At 36.4% G+C, this 15,000-nt stretch overlaps 1 protein-coding gene across 2 annotated transcripts in view; it reads left to right on the top strand.

The window, feature by feature from the left end:
- Window positions 1–9,182: 9,182 nt before the first annotated feature.
- The window catches only part of bnc2 (basonuclin 2), a 204,030-nt gene continuing 198,212 nt past the window's right edge, over window positions 9,183–15,000 (top strand). For both annotated transcript variants that reach the window (XM_034302883.2, XM_034302884.2), the window contains exon 1: window positions 9,183–9,526. In XM_034302883.2, coding sequence (XP_034158774.2) covers window positions 9,524–9,526 — 3 coding nt within the window. In that variant the 5' untranslated portion in view covers window positions 9,183–9,523. The remainder of the gene's footprint in view (window positions 9,527–15,000) is intronic.

Genomic DNA, 15,000 nt, shown 5'->3' on the forward strand with positions numbered 1-15,000 from the left:
CACGGCAGGGGGCAGAGCTTTCTCTTACCAAGCCCCAAAATTATGGAATAGCCTCCCAGTTAATGTACGTGAAGCAGACACGGTCTCAGTGTTTAAGTCGAGGTTGAAGACTTATTTATTTAACCTAGCATTTAGCGACTAGTGTTTTAGACAAAGGAGTAGATCTGGGGGACTCGTGGATGTTGAGTTTTATCTCCACACGGTGACTGTGAGTGTACCTAACCACTTTCCTTCTCCTTCTGCCGAGCTACACTCCTGAGCTGCCGGTGATCCAGACCTCCCCCCCTTCACTCTGGACCTGTCCACCGGCAATGCTTCATACTGCCACGAAAACGCTTCAGCTGTTTTCCATGGACTACACCAACACACATTGTGCTCACACACACGCACACTACAGTGTAAACCCATATGAGGATGGGTTCTCTGTTGAGCCTGGTTCCTCTCAAGGTTTCTTCCTATCACCATCTCAGGGAGTTTTTCCTTGCCACCGTCGCCCTGCTTGCTCATCAGAGACGGCACACACACACACTTCACTTTACTTTTGTTTGTGTAAAGCTGCTTTGAGACAATGACCTTTGTAAAAAGCGCAATACAAATAAAAATGAATTGAATTGAATTGAATTGAATTCCAGATTTATTCCCCTGTGTTTGCTGTTATAGTTAGCTCCACTCTTCTGGGAAGCTTTCCACTAGATGTTGGAGGTCAGGCGCTGATGTTGGGTAAGGAGTCTCCAGTTCCATTTCATCCCAAAGGTGTTCAGTGGGGTTGAGGTCAGGGCTCTGTGCAGGACACTCGAGTTCTTCCACTCCAACCTTCACACACCATGTCTTCATGGAGCTCGCTTTGTGCACAGGGGCATTGTCATGCTGGAGCAGGTTTCAGCCTCTTAGTTCCAGTGAAGAGAAACTGTAATGCTACAGCACACAGAGACGTTCTATACGATCTAACTGTGTGCTTCTGAGTTTGTTGGAAAAGTTTGGAGAAGAACCTCATATGGGTGTGATGGTCGGGGGAGCACAAACTTTTGGCCATATAGTGTGTATTTGTATATATAAAAATGGTGGTGCCTCTGGTGACTGTATGTAACTAGCACACTAACAAAGCTAATCCAGCAGGTAACGTACATCAAACGACCAATTTTCACACATTTTTTCACTTTATTAAAATATTACAATACGTTTTAAACAAAAGTAAATCGTATACTGTAGTAAATCATGCTGTACGCTGTACATTTCAGCTACGAGTCTTTTTCATCGGAACTAATGCTGCAAGCCATTGTGCTCGGAAAAATCTGACCTCCGACATGAGAAAGTGTAATGGAATGGTCATTCAGCTTGGAATTTCAAATCAGGAACTCAGGGAACATCTCAGGAAACATCTCAGAGAACATCTCAGAGAACATCTCAGAGAACATCTCAGAGAACATCTCAGAGAACATCTCAGGGAATATCTCAGAGAACATCTCAGAGAACATCTCAGAGAACATCTCAGGAAACATCTAAGCAAACATCTCAGAGAACATCTCAGGAAACATCTAAGCAAACATCTCAGAGAATATCTCAGAGAACATCTCACAGAACATCTCAGGGAACAATAACTAGTGTGAACACAGTCACCTCAACACACACACAGTCAGGTAATATTCAATTCAATTCAATTTTATTTGTATAGCGCTTTTAACAATGGACATTGTCACAAAGCAGCTTTACAGAAATAAATGGATTCACAAAAATATATTGTAAATATGTGAATTTATCCCTAATGAGTGAGTCAGAGGCGACGGTGGTGAGGAAAAACTCCTTGAGATGATATGAGGAAGAAACCTTGAGAGGAACCAGACTCAGAAGGAAACCCATCGTTATCTGGGTGCAACAGATAGTGCGATTATAAATAAATCCCTTCTATTATTGTGTACTATATGGACAAATAGTGCAATTGTGCAACCAATAAATTCATCACAGTTTTCGCAAGAAGTCCAGCTGGTTAAAATCTATCCACTGTCCACTGATGGAGTCCTGAGTACGAAGCTGCTCGTGGCAACTGCAGCCCCAAAGCCACTACAGCAATCGCAGTCCCAAGCCATTACAGTACAGTACAGTACAGTACAGCTCCCCATATGTGATCCCCAAGCAGCACCATCTCCACAGCCCCCAGGTGGCTCCATCCCCAGCAATCCAAACAGTACTTCAGGACGTCCATATGGAGCCCCAGCAGCAGCGAGCAACTGAACTGATGAGAACTCCAACCAGAAGCAGGGCATCAGGATGGGTCAGGCAGCGAGGAGGAGCAGAAGCGGTCAGGATCACTGGGATATCAGAAATGACCTTGGGAAACCTGGATTCAGCCACAAGGTCACCTCAGAGTCACCTGACCATGGCGGCTCAACTCTTTTAGCTGAAGTGATGAAGAGTGAGGGTGATTTCGGATGATCAGCATTTTCACTCACTGCTAACGTACATAGACGGATCATTCGATTGATAAGCGTTTTTACTGCGAGGATGAAATGAAAGACCATTCTGCATGTTTCTGAATCCAGGATTTATCTAAATCGTAGACAAAACCATTCTTCTGGCTTTGGATATCTGTTGGAGAAAACGGGAGAAAACACACGTCCCTTGTGACGTCTCTCATGAGAGCTGGTCTTATTTTTAGAGCTTTGAAAAGTTAAAGTAAAATTCGAGTGAACTCTGAACACAGCACCAAGGCATCGAATCCGCCGCTCTGTCCGAGGGGAAACAATGGCTCCGTCTGTACGCGCCTTTATACGCCAATCTTCAAGGACCCCTGAGGATGGAGACACCACTGCACTCACGCCGCTGGAGAACGTGAACGGTGACGCCCAGACAGCAGCAGAGCAGGTTTAGAGGAGTGGTACACATCTCAGTAAGACCTTATTACAGAGCAACACGTTACCTCACGTCACCTCACGTCACCTCACATCACGTCCAGCCTGTCTGTAGGCCAATCAGCACAGGGGGCGGGTCCCACTCCAGGCTCTGAGGGTACCGTGGTTTATGCTTAACACGTGATTACAGCTGATATGTAAGCGACGTTGTTCATATCCTCGCCTGCGTATCTTTCATACGTCTCAAGCATTAAAAGTGACGGCCACTAGATGGCAGGTTAGAGCCGAAACATCACCAGGTTTCCACGAACACTAAATATTCAGCAGTAATAGTGTAGAAAGGTTTCTACGATAAAAACCCGACACACTGAGCACTCTTAGAAGCAAAACGTTAATAAAGTCTGCAGTTCGGATCTGGTTTATCGTTAATCAGTGTTTATAATCTGTCACTAATCCCACATTTTTATTATTTATTCTCTGAGATTGTACATGATTTGATTATTTGTATGCTAATAATAACAATAATAATAATAAATCGTTATGGAAACTGTACAGTAAATATATATTTATATATCCAGTTCAGTACATACTTCTGTTTAAAAGTTTGGAAATTTCCAAAAATTTTATTTGACATTAATCTATTTCATAAAAAAAACACATATCTACAGTGTGATGTTTAGTAAAGACATGTTTGAAGAGTGGATTTAATTTGTGATATTTTTAAAATTTGCTGTTAAGCCACGGATCTCTCTGTTTATTCCAAACAATACATCACCTACATTATTAATCAATATATATGACGTGCTTTTTCACAGACTTTTAAGGGTTAAAAAGACACATTTCACATATTTACACGTCTTAGCAAGTGAAAATATCTCGAATATCTGCAAACGGATCTATATGGATGAGTATATAATGGTGTTTTCACTCGCCGAGATGTTATTTTTGCAGTGTACACTCTTAAAAAAGACTTTCTTGGACAGATAAATGTTCTTAGATCCTTAAAGGAGCTCTTCTTTTTAAGCATTCGGAATTTGAAGATCTACAGAGAACCATTAAGAGACACATAAAGAATCTTTAAAGGCTCTAGATTTGACCTTTGAGTTTATATATGAATTATATATACTGTGTGTGTGTGTGTGTGTGTGTGTGTGTGTGATGAGTGTGTGTTTAAAATTCATAGCGATCTGATCAGAACTGAACTCACATCACAACATCAACATCATGTTTATATCATCAGAAGGAGAAAGTGAGAAAAGATTCTTTAAATTCGATCAGTTCTTAATGAAATAAAACACCCAGAATCCTCTAAGTGGTGAATGTTAGCGTTTAGCGTCAGGCTAACTGCTACAGGATTTAATAAAGCTCAGGCGCTAATCCTTAAGCGCGTCGTGTGTTTAGCTCGCGCAGTGCTTCGCAGTAATATCTCATTTAAATTAGCGGTGTAATCCCTCTACCATATGGCGTTCGGTGTTTATCCTCCATGGCCTTGCACTCCAGATGAGCAGGAACGTACCCGGGGAGGCGGAAGCTTGTTAGCCGGGAATGAATTTTACTCCCTGATCTATTATTTACCTCTTGACCAAACATGTGTAGACACTCAGCTCGATCAGAACGGCTGCTCTGGGAAATCTCCGGGTCCAAACGAGGAGCTGAGCGTCCTCTCACTCAGCCGTCAGTCTGCAGGAGATGAAACATTCATGAAGAACGCGGCTGACTGGGGGACAGAGAGACAGGAAATCACCAATCACTACACGTCGCGCGTGTGTGTGTGTGTGTGTGTGTGTGTGTGTGTGTGTGTGTGTGTGTGTGTGTGTGTGTTTCTGAGCTGTTTTACACCATGTCCTTGTTTAACCAAGTGTTACATGTGTCTTGGTCAAAAAGGGGTGGGGCTTGTGTTACATGATGTCACGATTAACATAAAACACAAGCAGAGGGTAAAACATTTAATCCCTCATTCACAGCGTGTTTTATTCCTCTTACACCACAGCAATTTACCAACAATTACAGTTTATTGTTTATTAAAGAATGGATTAATGGATTTGTTTGTCCATTTCTAGTTACTCTGAACAAGTTAGTTCCTGTTTTCACTTACGTTATAGTGGCGTAACTGGTGTAAAACAGTAAAGCATGGAAAAGAGATAATGTACAGTTTTGCTCACAGAGAGAGGTGTGTGTGAGTGTGTGTGTGAGTGTGTGTGTGTGTGAGTGTGTGTGTGTGACACCTTCATGTGAACTTGCTGAGTGAATGTGGCCCTTATGTAGAACTTTGCTGAGTAAATATTGAAGATACACACACACACACAAATCAACATACAGCCTCACGTTCTCACGCTGCAGCAAAAACCAGCTCTTTCTTCATCATCATCATCATCATCACCTTCATCATCATCACCACCATAATCGTCAACAACATCAACATCACCATCATCATTATCATTATCATAGTTATCATCAGCACCTTCATCATTACCACCACCATCATCATCATCATCAACATCGTTATCGTCACCTTCATCACACCACCATCATCACCATCATCATCAAGATCACCTTCATCATCATCATCACCACCATAATCGTCATCAACATCTCCACCACCATCATCATTATCATAGTTATCATCAGCACCTTCATCATCACCACCACCACCATCATCATCGTCAACAACATCGTTATCGTCACCTTCATCACACCACCACCATCATCACCATCATTATCAAGATCACCTTCATCATTGTCATCATCATCATTATCATCACCTTCATCACACCACCACCATCATCATTATTTTCATCATCATCGTCATCATCACCTTCATCATCACCATCACCATCATTGTCATCATCACCATCGTTATCATCATCACCTTCATCACTACCACCACCATCTTCATCATCATCATCAACAACATCGTTGTCATCGTCGTCATCACCACCACCGTCATCGTCATCATCATTGTCATCATCACCTTCATCACACCACCATCATCATCATCATCATCACCACCATCATCACCACCATCATCATTTCACACTTACATTTATGGCAGATGCTCTTATCACTAGGTCACGGACTAAGAGCACCATCAGTCTAAAAACCCTTTGTGGAGGTTTGTATAGTATGAAATAAAACACAAGACATGGATTTTTTTAAATAACAAAGCGCTAATTTAAGTACTTCAGGAAGAGATCAGTCTTTAGGCATCATCTGAAGACTGCCAGTGACTCAGCTGTTCGGACATCTAGAGGAAGTTCATTCACCACCTCAGCGCCAGAACAGAGAAGAGTCGTGATGCAGGTCTTCCTTGTACCCTGAGAGATGGAGGGATCAGTCGAGCAGTGCTAGAGGAGTGGAGGGAGCGTGGTGCAGTGCGAGGTGGGATAAGTGCTTTGAGGTAGGTGGGTACAGGTCCATTTTTGGGTTTGTAGGAGAGCAGCAGTGTTTAAATCTGCAGCTACAGGAAGCCAGTGGAGGGAACGTAGCAATAACGGGGTGTGGGAGAAGGTCGAATGGCACGCAGCGGTCCAATGGAGATCAGAGGCAGAGCTACCAGGAGCGAGTCGCAGTAGTCCAGGCTCGAAATGACAAGCGACTGAACAAGCTCCTGAGTGGCCTGTGTGGAAAGAGATGGAAGAATCCTTCTGATGCTGTAAAGGAGAAATCGACATGAGCGTGTCAGATGTGAGAAGAAAAGGACAGTTGATTGTCCATGGTTACTCCAAGGTTGCGTGCGGTAACTGAAGGTGAGATCAGAGAATTGTCCAGGGAGATGGGGATGACATCATGACATGGGGATGAATCATCTGGGATAAACAGCAGTTCAGTTTTGCTGGGATTAAGTTCCAGCTAATGAGCTGCCATCCATGATGAGATGTCTGCCAGACATGCTGAGATGATCCGAGCAGAAACATGAGAGTCTGAGGGAGGGAAGGAGAAGATGAGTTGAGTGTCATCTGCATAGCAGTGGTGAGGAAAACCCATGTGAGGATATGATCTCATAGAGAGATCGAGTATAGCTGGAGAACCAAAGAGGACAAAGTACTGAGCCTTGTGGGACACCAGTGGAGAGTCTGCATGGAGCAGATGTGGATCCCCTTCACGTCACCTGATATGACCGACCTTCTAGGTAGGAAGCAAACCATTGCCATGCTGCACCACGAATTCCAAGATTCATGAAGTTGGAAAAGAGACTGTGTCAAACGCTGCTGAAAGGTTGAGGAGGATGAGGACTGATGGCAGTTTGACTGATCTAGGAGCATGGAGCTTCTCAGTGATGGCCAGCCTGGTTAGGATCTTGGAGGTTGTTCTGGGTGAGACAGAGAGAGAGAGAGATGATTGTAGATGTTGTGTTTGAAGATTTTAGAAAGAAAAGAGAGAAATGATACCAGTCCGTAGTTGCTGATGTCTGAGGAATCCAGAGTGGGTTTCTTCAGCATGGGAATAATTCTTGCTCTCTTGAGTGCACTTGGTACATGAGCAGATGTTATGGAGTCATTAAGGATAGAGTGACGAAGGGGAGGAGGTCTGGTGAGAAGGTCTGGAGGATTGTGAAAGGGATGGGATCCAATGGGAGCAGGTGGTGGAATTGCAGGACAGGATAACGTGCAGGATTTCTGCTAAGAGAAGGGGAATCCTGAACGTGTAGAAGTTGGAGTAGGAGTGAAGGCCTGGTGGATATTTTTAATCTTCCCATCAAAAAAGTCCTGGTGGATAAAGAAGTGAAGGAAAGATGTTGTGGAGCTTGCGAGGATCTTGTGCAGAAGCTTCTAGCTTCTAGGAGGTGTTAGCAGAAGTTACATTAGATGACAACTTGGGCAGGAGATGAGATCAGTATGGATGCATCATCATCACCATCGTCATCGTCACAGTCATCATCATCATCCAAGTTCTCTGTGAGATGGTTGTGGATGTTCTCACATGGACAGCTTAAAGACTGCACTCATTAGCAACAGTTTAGCTGAAGTCTCACTCACTGCTCAGTGGATAAACGTCACTGTTCTTGGCTGACAGGAGAGGAACCTGGCGTGGTCTTCAGCTGCTGTAGTCACGTGTTGTGCGTTCGGAGATGCTTTTCTGATCACCACAGGTGTAAAGAGTGATTATTTGTATTAGTGTAGCCTTCCTGTCAGCTCGAACCAGAGCTAACTAACTAACTAACTAACTAACTAACTAATTAACTAACTAACTAACTAACAGATAAAGAAATAATTACCTCATCTCTGTGTTTTTTGCTGTTTTAATTTAAAGTGTAGTTTTATTTAATATTTAAATGATATCCAGTGTTTAATACCACATTATATTTATATTTTTGGCATATAGAACAATAAATAAATAAATAAATAAATAAATAGTGTATTTATTCTATTATCATTTACTTTAATGTATAGTATAAATGAATGTTAAATTAATGTCTAAATTTTATTACCATTATATTTTTAACTTTTGACATTATTTATTAGAGTTTATTATTAATGTAAATGTGTAGCATTCCAAATGTCTGAATATTTATTTTATTTTTTGTGCGAGTTACAGAAGGTTTATTATAATAAATAAATAAATAAATAAATAATCTGTACTTGTTTTTATTTATTTATTTATTTTTATATTTATTCTATAGATTTGTTTTAATTTACAGTGTATTATTATTATTATTATTATTATTATTATTATTTAAAGTTTGAATCTTATGTAATGTTTATTGTTAGTTATGTAAAATGTATTATACAAAATGAAATGACAAACAAACAAACAAACAAACAAACAAATATCAATACCATTTTCTATTTTTATTTCAATTTTTTTTTTTTTTTTTTACATTTTTATCTTTTCATCTGATATTTTAATTGAATTGATTCTATATTATTATGTAATGGTTGAATAACAATAACAAAATCATTAATATAAACATTTATGCCATTACATTACGCATTTTAAAATGTTCAAAAAAAGACTTTTTACACTAAAGTGATTTCTAACTGATTATATCAATAATTATGGAAATATTTCTACAACTGACCAGAGAGAGAGAGAGAGAGAGAGAGAGAGAGAGAAAGTTTAATGTGGCTGGAGGGCAGAAGTTTAAGAAGTCTTTTAAAACACACACACTCTCTCACACACACACACACTCACACACACACACACACACACACTCCCTCAGGTTACACACAGAAGACGCAGGAGAGAGAGAGAGAGAGAGGTGCTGATTTAGCAGAAGTGTGTGTGTGTGTGTGAGTGTGTGTGAGTGTGTGTGTGTGTGTGTGTGTGAGTGTGTGTGAGTGTGTGTGTGAGTGTGTGTGTGTGTGTGAGTGTGTGTGAGTGTGTGTGTGTGAGGTCTCCACCGCGCGCTTGGAGAACAGATCCCGTGTTCTCCGCTTTGCTGTGACTCCGGATATGAAGCCGTGCGACAGCGCTGTGTGTGTGTGTGTGTGTGTGTGTGTGTGTGTGTGTTCCACTCCGGCAGGAGGAGTGAAGCAGGACTGAAGGACTGAAGCGCTGCGTTACGGGACTGACTTTATTATCGACACACATTAAACACACACACACACACACACACACACGCGCGCGCGCGCTGAAGAGTAAGGACCCCCCCCACTCTCCAACACACACACACACACACACACACACCTACCCACCCCGAGGATCCGGAGAGTGTGTGCGCCATCCAACATGCAGAAATGGTGAGTGATGATGATGATGATGATGAAGGCTGCGGGTTTTTAATTCACTTCTCTTTACTTTTGATGTTTTTTTTTAATTTCCGCTTTGTGACGACACGCCGCGGGTTTAACGCACGTGCGCTACGGAAAGTTTGTCACCGTGATTTGAGGCTCAGTTTTTTCTCTCTTCAGCGAAACCGAACATAAAAATCAGACACAGAAACACTGTTTAGTGTGTGTGTGTGTGTGTGTGTGTGTGTGTGTGAGGCGCCTGAGCGCGTCGAAACCTGAAAGTTTTATTTACTTCTGAAACATTTGTGAGTCTAAAGTTTGAGAAATGAAGAAAGTAAAATCCGAACACACTCCGCTCCAGCTCCATGAGGCTGTGAGAGATATGAAACACTCTTACTGTGAGTTCCTACAGTGTGTGTGTGTGTGTGTGTATACATGCCTGCGCGTAATGGTGTGTGTGTGTGTGTGTGTGTGTGTGTGTAGGCTGTATGAATTTGTGTGTGTGTGTGTGTGTGTATACATGCCTGTGCGTAATGGCGTGTGTGTGTAGGCTGTATGAGTTTGTGTGTGTGTGTGTGTGTGTGTGTGTGTGTGTATACATGCCTGTGCGTAATGGTGTGTGTGTGTGTGTGTGTGTGTGTGTGTGTGTAGGCTGTATAAGTTTGTGTGTGTGTGTGTGTGTGTGTGTGTGTGTGTGTGTGTAGGCTGTATAAGTTTGTGTGTGTGTGTGTGTGTGAACAAACTTGATTTTGTTTAAGCGCACTTAGTACTTAAATTAAAAAAAAAAAAAATCCTGAAATGAAACAGTTTAAAAATATCAAAAAAGTGTACAAATAAAAATCCAATATGACCATTTATTTATTTATTTATTTATTTATTTACTTACTTACTTACTTATTTGATTGTTTATTTATTTATTTATTTATGGTCTGTTTCAAAAACAATATTAAAAACGAAACAGGCTTATAAATCTGGAAAGAAATGATACAAATAAAAAAATTATAAACTAAATATGACCTTGTATACAATTTCTTTCTTTCTTTCTTTCTTTCTGCATTTGTTTATTTAATTTATGGTCTTTTGCAAAATATCCTGTCCTAAATACTGAAATTCAACTGTTTTTTATAATAATAGTAATAATAATAATAATAATAATAATAATTAAGATTTATTTTAGTAAATTCAGATTTTTTAAAATTAGATTTTATTAAATAGAAAATAAAATATGCTGAAAAAAGCAAAAACCTAATACGATCTTATCTAAAGTTTTTATTTTCTTTGTTTCTTTCAAAATATTTTCAAAAGTAAATATCAAAACATTTAAATATAAGTAGAAGTAAAGATAAAAATAAGTAAAAATATATTTTAAAAAGTAAAAATTCCGTGATGTATGAGCTTTTATCTGGAGGTGAATAATCAGAGCTGAGGTGATTTTATTTTGAAAGAGTTTTATAAAGCGTTAGGATGTGACACGCTCTGAAATGTTTTCAGTGATAAACCCTGGGTTAAGCTTCAGGAACATCATTCTTAAAGGAGTAATGAGAGTCACACACACACACACACACACACACACACACACACACCTGCTCATCACACAGATTTAAACCTGTGACCCTGCAGCACTTTACACACACTTCAGCTGTACAGGAATCTCAGGCTGAGAATAACTTTATATTTATGTTTATTTAATTCCTCTTTATTTATCTGTGTATTTATTCCCTCTTTATTTATTTGTGTATTTATTCACTTTATTTATCTGTGTATTTATTCTCTTTATTTATCTGTGTATTTATTCCTCTTTATTTATCTGTGTATTTATTCCCTCTTTATTTATCTGTGTATTTATTCCTCTTTATTTATCTGTGTATTTATTCTCTTTATTTATCTGTGTATTTATTCTCTCTTTATTTATCTGTGTATTTATTCCTCTTTATTTATCTGTGTATTTATTCTCTCTTTATTTATCTGTGTATTTATTCCTCTTTATTTATCTGTGTATTTATTCTCTTTATTTATCTGTGTATTTATTCCTCTTTATTTATCTGTGTATTTATTCTCTTTATTTATCTGTGTATTTATTCCCTCTTTATTTATCTGTGTATTTATTCCTCTTTATTTATCTGTGTATTTATTCTCTTTATTTATCTGTGTATTTATTCTCTCTTTATTTATCTGTGTATTTATTCTCTCTTTATTTATCTGTGTATTTATTCCTCTTTATTTATCTGTGTATTTATTCCTCTTTATTTATCTGTGTATTTATTCCTCTTTATTTATCTGTGTATTTATTCTCTTTATTTATCTGTGTATTTATTCCCTCTTTATTTATCTGTGTATTTATTCCTCTTTATTTATCTGTGTATTTATTCTCTTTATTTATCTGTGTATTTATTCCCTCTTTATTTATCTGTGTATTTATTCCCTCTTTATTTATCTGTGTATTTATTCTCTCTTTATTTATCTGTGTATTTATTCTCTCTTTATTTATCTGTGTATTTATTCCTCTTTATTTATCTGTGTATTTATTCCTCTTTATTTATCTGTGTATTTATTCCCTCTTTATTTATCTGTGTATTTATTCCTCTTTATTTATCTGTGTATTTATTCTCTTTATTTATCTGTGTATTTATTCCCTCTTTATTTATCTGTGTATTTATTCCCTCTTTATTTATCTGTGTATTTATTCTCTTTATTTATCTGTGTATTTATTCTCTCTTTATTTATCTGTGTATTTATTCCCTCTTTATTTATCTGTGTATTTATTCTCTTTATTTATCTGTGTATTTATTCCTCTTTATTTATCTGTGTATTTATTCCCTCTTTATTTATCTGTGTATTTATTCTCTTTATTTATCTGTGTATTTATTCCTCTTTATTTATCTGTGTATTTATTCCCTCTTTATTTATCTGTGTATTTATTCTCTTTATTTATCTGTGTATTTATTCCTCTTTATTTATCTGTGTATTTATTCCCTCTTTATTTATCTGTGTATTTATTCTCTTTATTTATCTGTGTATTTATTCCTCTTTATTTATCTGTGTATTTATTCCCTCTTTATTTATCTGTGTATTTATTCTCTTTATTTATCTGTGTATTTATTCCCTCTTTATTTATCTGTGTATTTATTCTCTCTTTATTTATCTGTGTATTTATTCTCTTTATTTATCTGTGTATTTATTCCCTCTTTATTTATCTGTGTATTTATTCCCTCTTTATTTATCTGTGTATTTATTCTCTTTATTTATCTGTGTATTTATTCTCTTTATTTATCTGTGTATTTATTCTCTTTATTTATCTGTGTATTTATTCTCTTTATTTATCTGTGTATTTATTCTCTTTATTTATCTGTGTATTTATTCTCTTTATTTATCTGTGTATTTATTCCTCTTTATTTATCTGTGTATTTATTCTCTTTATTTATCTGTGTATTTATTCCTCTTTATTTATCTGTGTATTTATTCTCTTTATTTATCTGTGTATTTATTCCTCTTTATTTATCTGTGTATTTATTCTCTCTTTATTTATCTGTGTATTTATTCCCTCTTTATTTATCTGTGTATTTATTCCCTCTTTATTTATCTGTGTATTTATTCCCTCTTTATTTATCTGTGTATTTATTCTCTTTATTTATCTGTGTATTTATTCTCTTTATTTATCTGTATTTATTCTCTCTTTATTTATCTGTGTATTTATTCTCTCTTTATTTATCTGTGTATTTATTCTCTCTTTATTTATCTGTGTATTTATTCTCTCTTTATTTATCTGTGTATTTATTCTCTCTTTATTTATCTGTGTATTTATTCTCTCTTTATTTATCTGTGTATTTATTCTCTTTATTTATCTGTGTATTTATTCCCTCTTTATTTATCTGTGTATTTATTCTCTTTATTTATCTGTGTATTTATTCTCTCTTTATTTATCTGTGTATTTATTCTCTCTTTATTTATCTGTGTATTTATTCCCTCTTTATTTATCTGTGTATTTATTCTCTCTTTATTTATCTGTGTATTTATTCTCTTTATTTATCTGTGTATTTATTCTCTTTATTTATCTGTGTATTTATTCCTCTTTATTTATCTGTGTATTTATTCTCTTTATTTATCTGTGTATTTATTCTCTTTATTTATCTGTGTATTTATTCTCTTTATTTATCTGTGTATTTATTCTCTTTATTTATCTGTGTATTTATTCTCTTTATTTATCTGTGTATTTATTCTCTTTATTTATCTGTGTATTTATTCCTCTTTATTTATCTGTGTATTTATTCTCTTTATTTATCTGTGTATTTATTCCTCTTTATTTATCTGTGTATTTATTCTCTTTATTTATCTGTGTATTTATTCCTCTTTATTTATCTGTGTATTTATTCCCTCTTTATTTATCTGTGTATTTATTCCCTCTTTATTTATCTGTGTATTTATTCCCTCTTTATTTATCTGTGTATTTATTCCCTCTTTATTTATCTGTGTATTTATTCTCTTTATTTATCTGTGTATTTATTCTCTTTATTTATCTGTATTTATTCTCTCTTTATTTATCTGTGTATTTATTCTCTCTTTATTTATCTGTGTATTTATTCTCTCTTTATTTATCTGTGTATTTATTCTCTCTTTATTTATCTGTGTATTTATTCTCTCTTTATTTATCTGTGTATTTATTCTCTCTTTATTTATCTGTGTATTTATTCTCTCTTTATTTATCTGTGTATTTATTCTCTCTTTATTTATCTGTGTATTTATTCTCTCTTTATTTATCTGTGTATTTATTCTCTCTTTATTTATCTGTGTATTTATTCCCTCTTTATTTATCTGTGTATTTATTCTCTTTATTTATCTGTGTATTTATTCTCTCTTTATTTATCTGTGTATTTATTCCCTCTTTATTTATCTGTGTATTTATTCTCTTTATTTATCTGTGTATTTATTCTCTTTATTTATCTGTGTATTTATTCTCTTTATTTATCTGTGTATTTATTCCCTCTTTATTTATCTGTGTATTTATTCTCTCTTTATTTATCTGTGTATTTATTCCCTCTTTATTTATCTGTGTATTTATTCCCTCTTTATTTATCTGTGTATTTATTCCCTCTTTATTTATCTGTGTATTTATTCCCTCTTTATTTATCTGTGTATTTATTCCTCTTTATTTATCTGTGTATTTATTCCCTCTTTATTTATCTGTGTATTTATTCCCTCTTTATTTATCTGTGTATTTATTCCTCTTTATTTATCTGTGTATTTATTCTCTCTTTATTTATCTGTGTATCTGTGTGAGGACAGTTGTGGCCTAATGGATAGCGAGTCAGACTTGTAACCTGAAGGTTGTGGGTTCGAGTCTCAGGTCCAGCGGGGATTGTAGGTGGGGGGAGTGAATGTGTGTGTGTGTGTGTGCACTTGGATGGGTTAAATGTAGAGCACAAATTCCAAGTATGGGTCATCCTACTTGGCTACAGTTCACTTCACTTCTTCTCTACAATACTCTA

The sequence above is a fragment of the Pangasianodon hypophthalmus genome, chromosome 3, assembly GCF_027358585.1.
Source record: "Pangasianodon hypophthalmus isolate fPanHyp1 chromosome 3, fPanHyp1.pri, whole genome shotgun sequence".
In the NCBI taxonomy this organism is placed as follows: Eukaryota; Metazoa; Chordata; class Actinopteri; order Siluriformes; family Pangasiidae; genus Pangasianodon; species Pangasianodon hypophthalmus.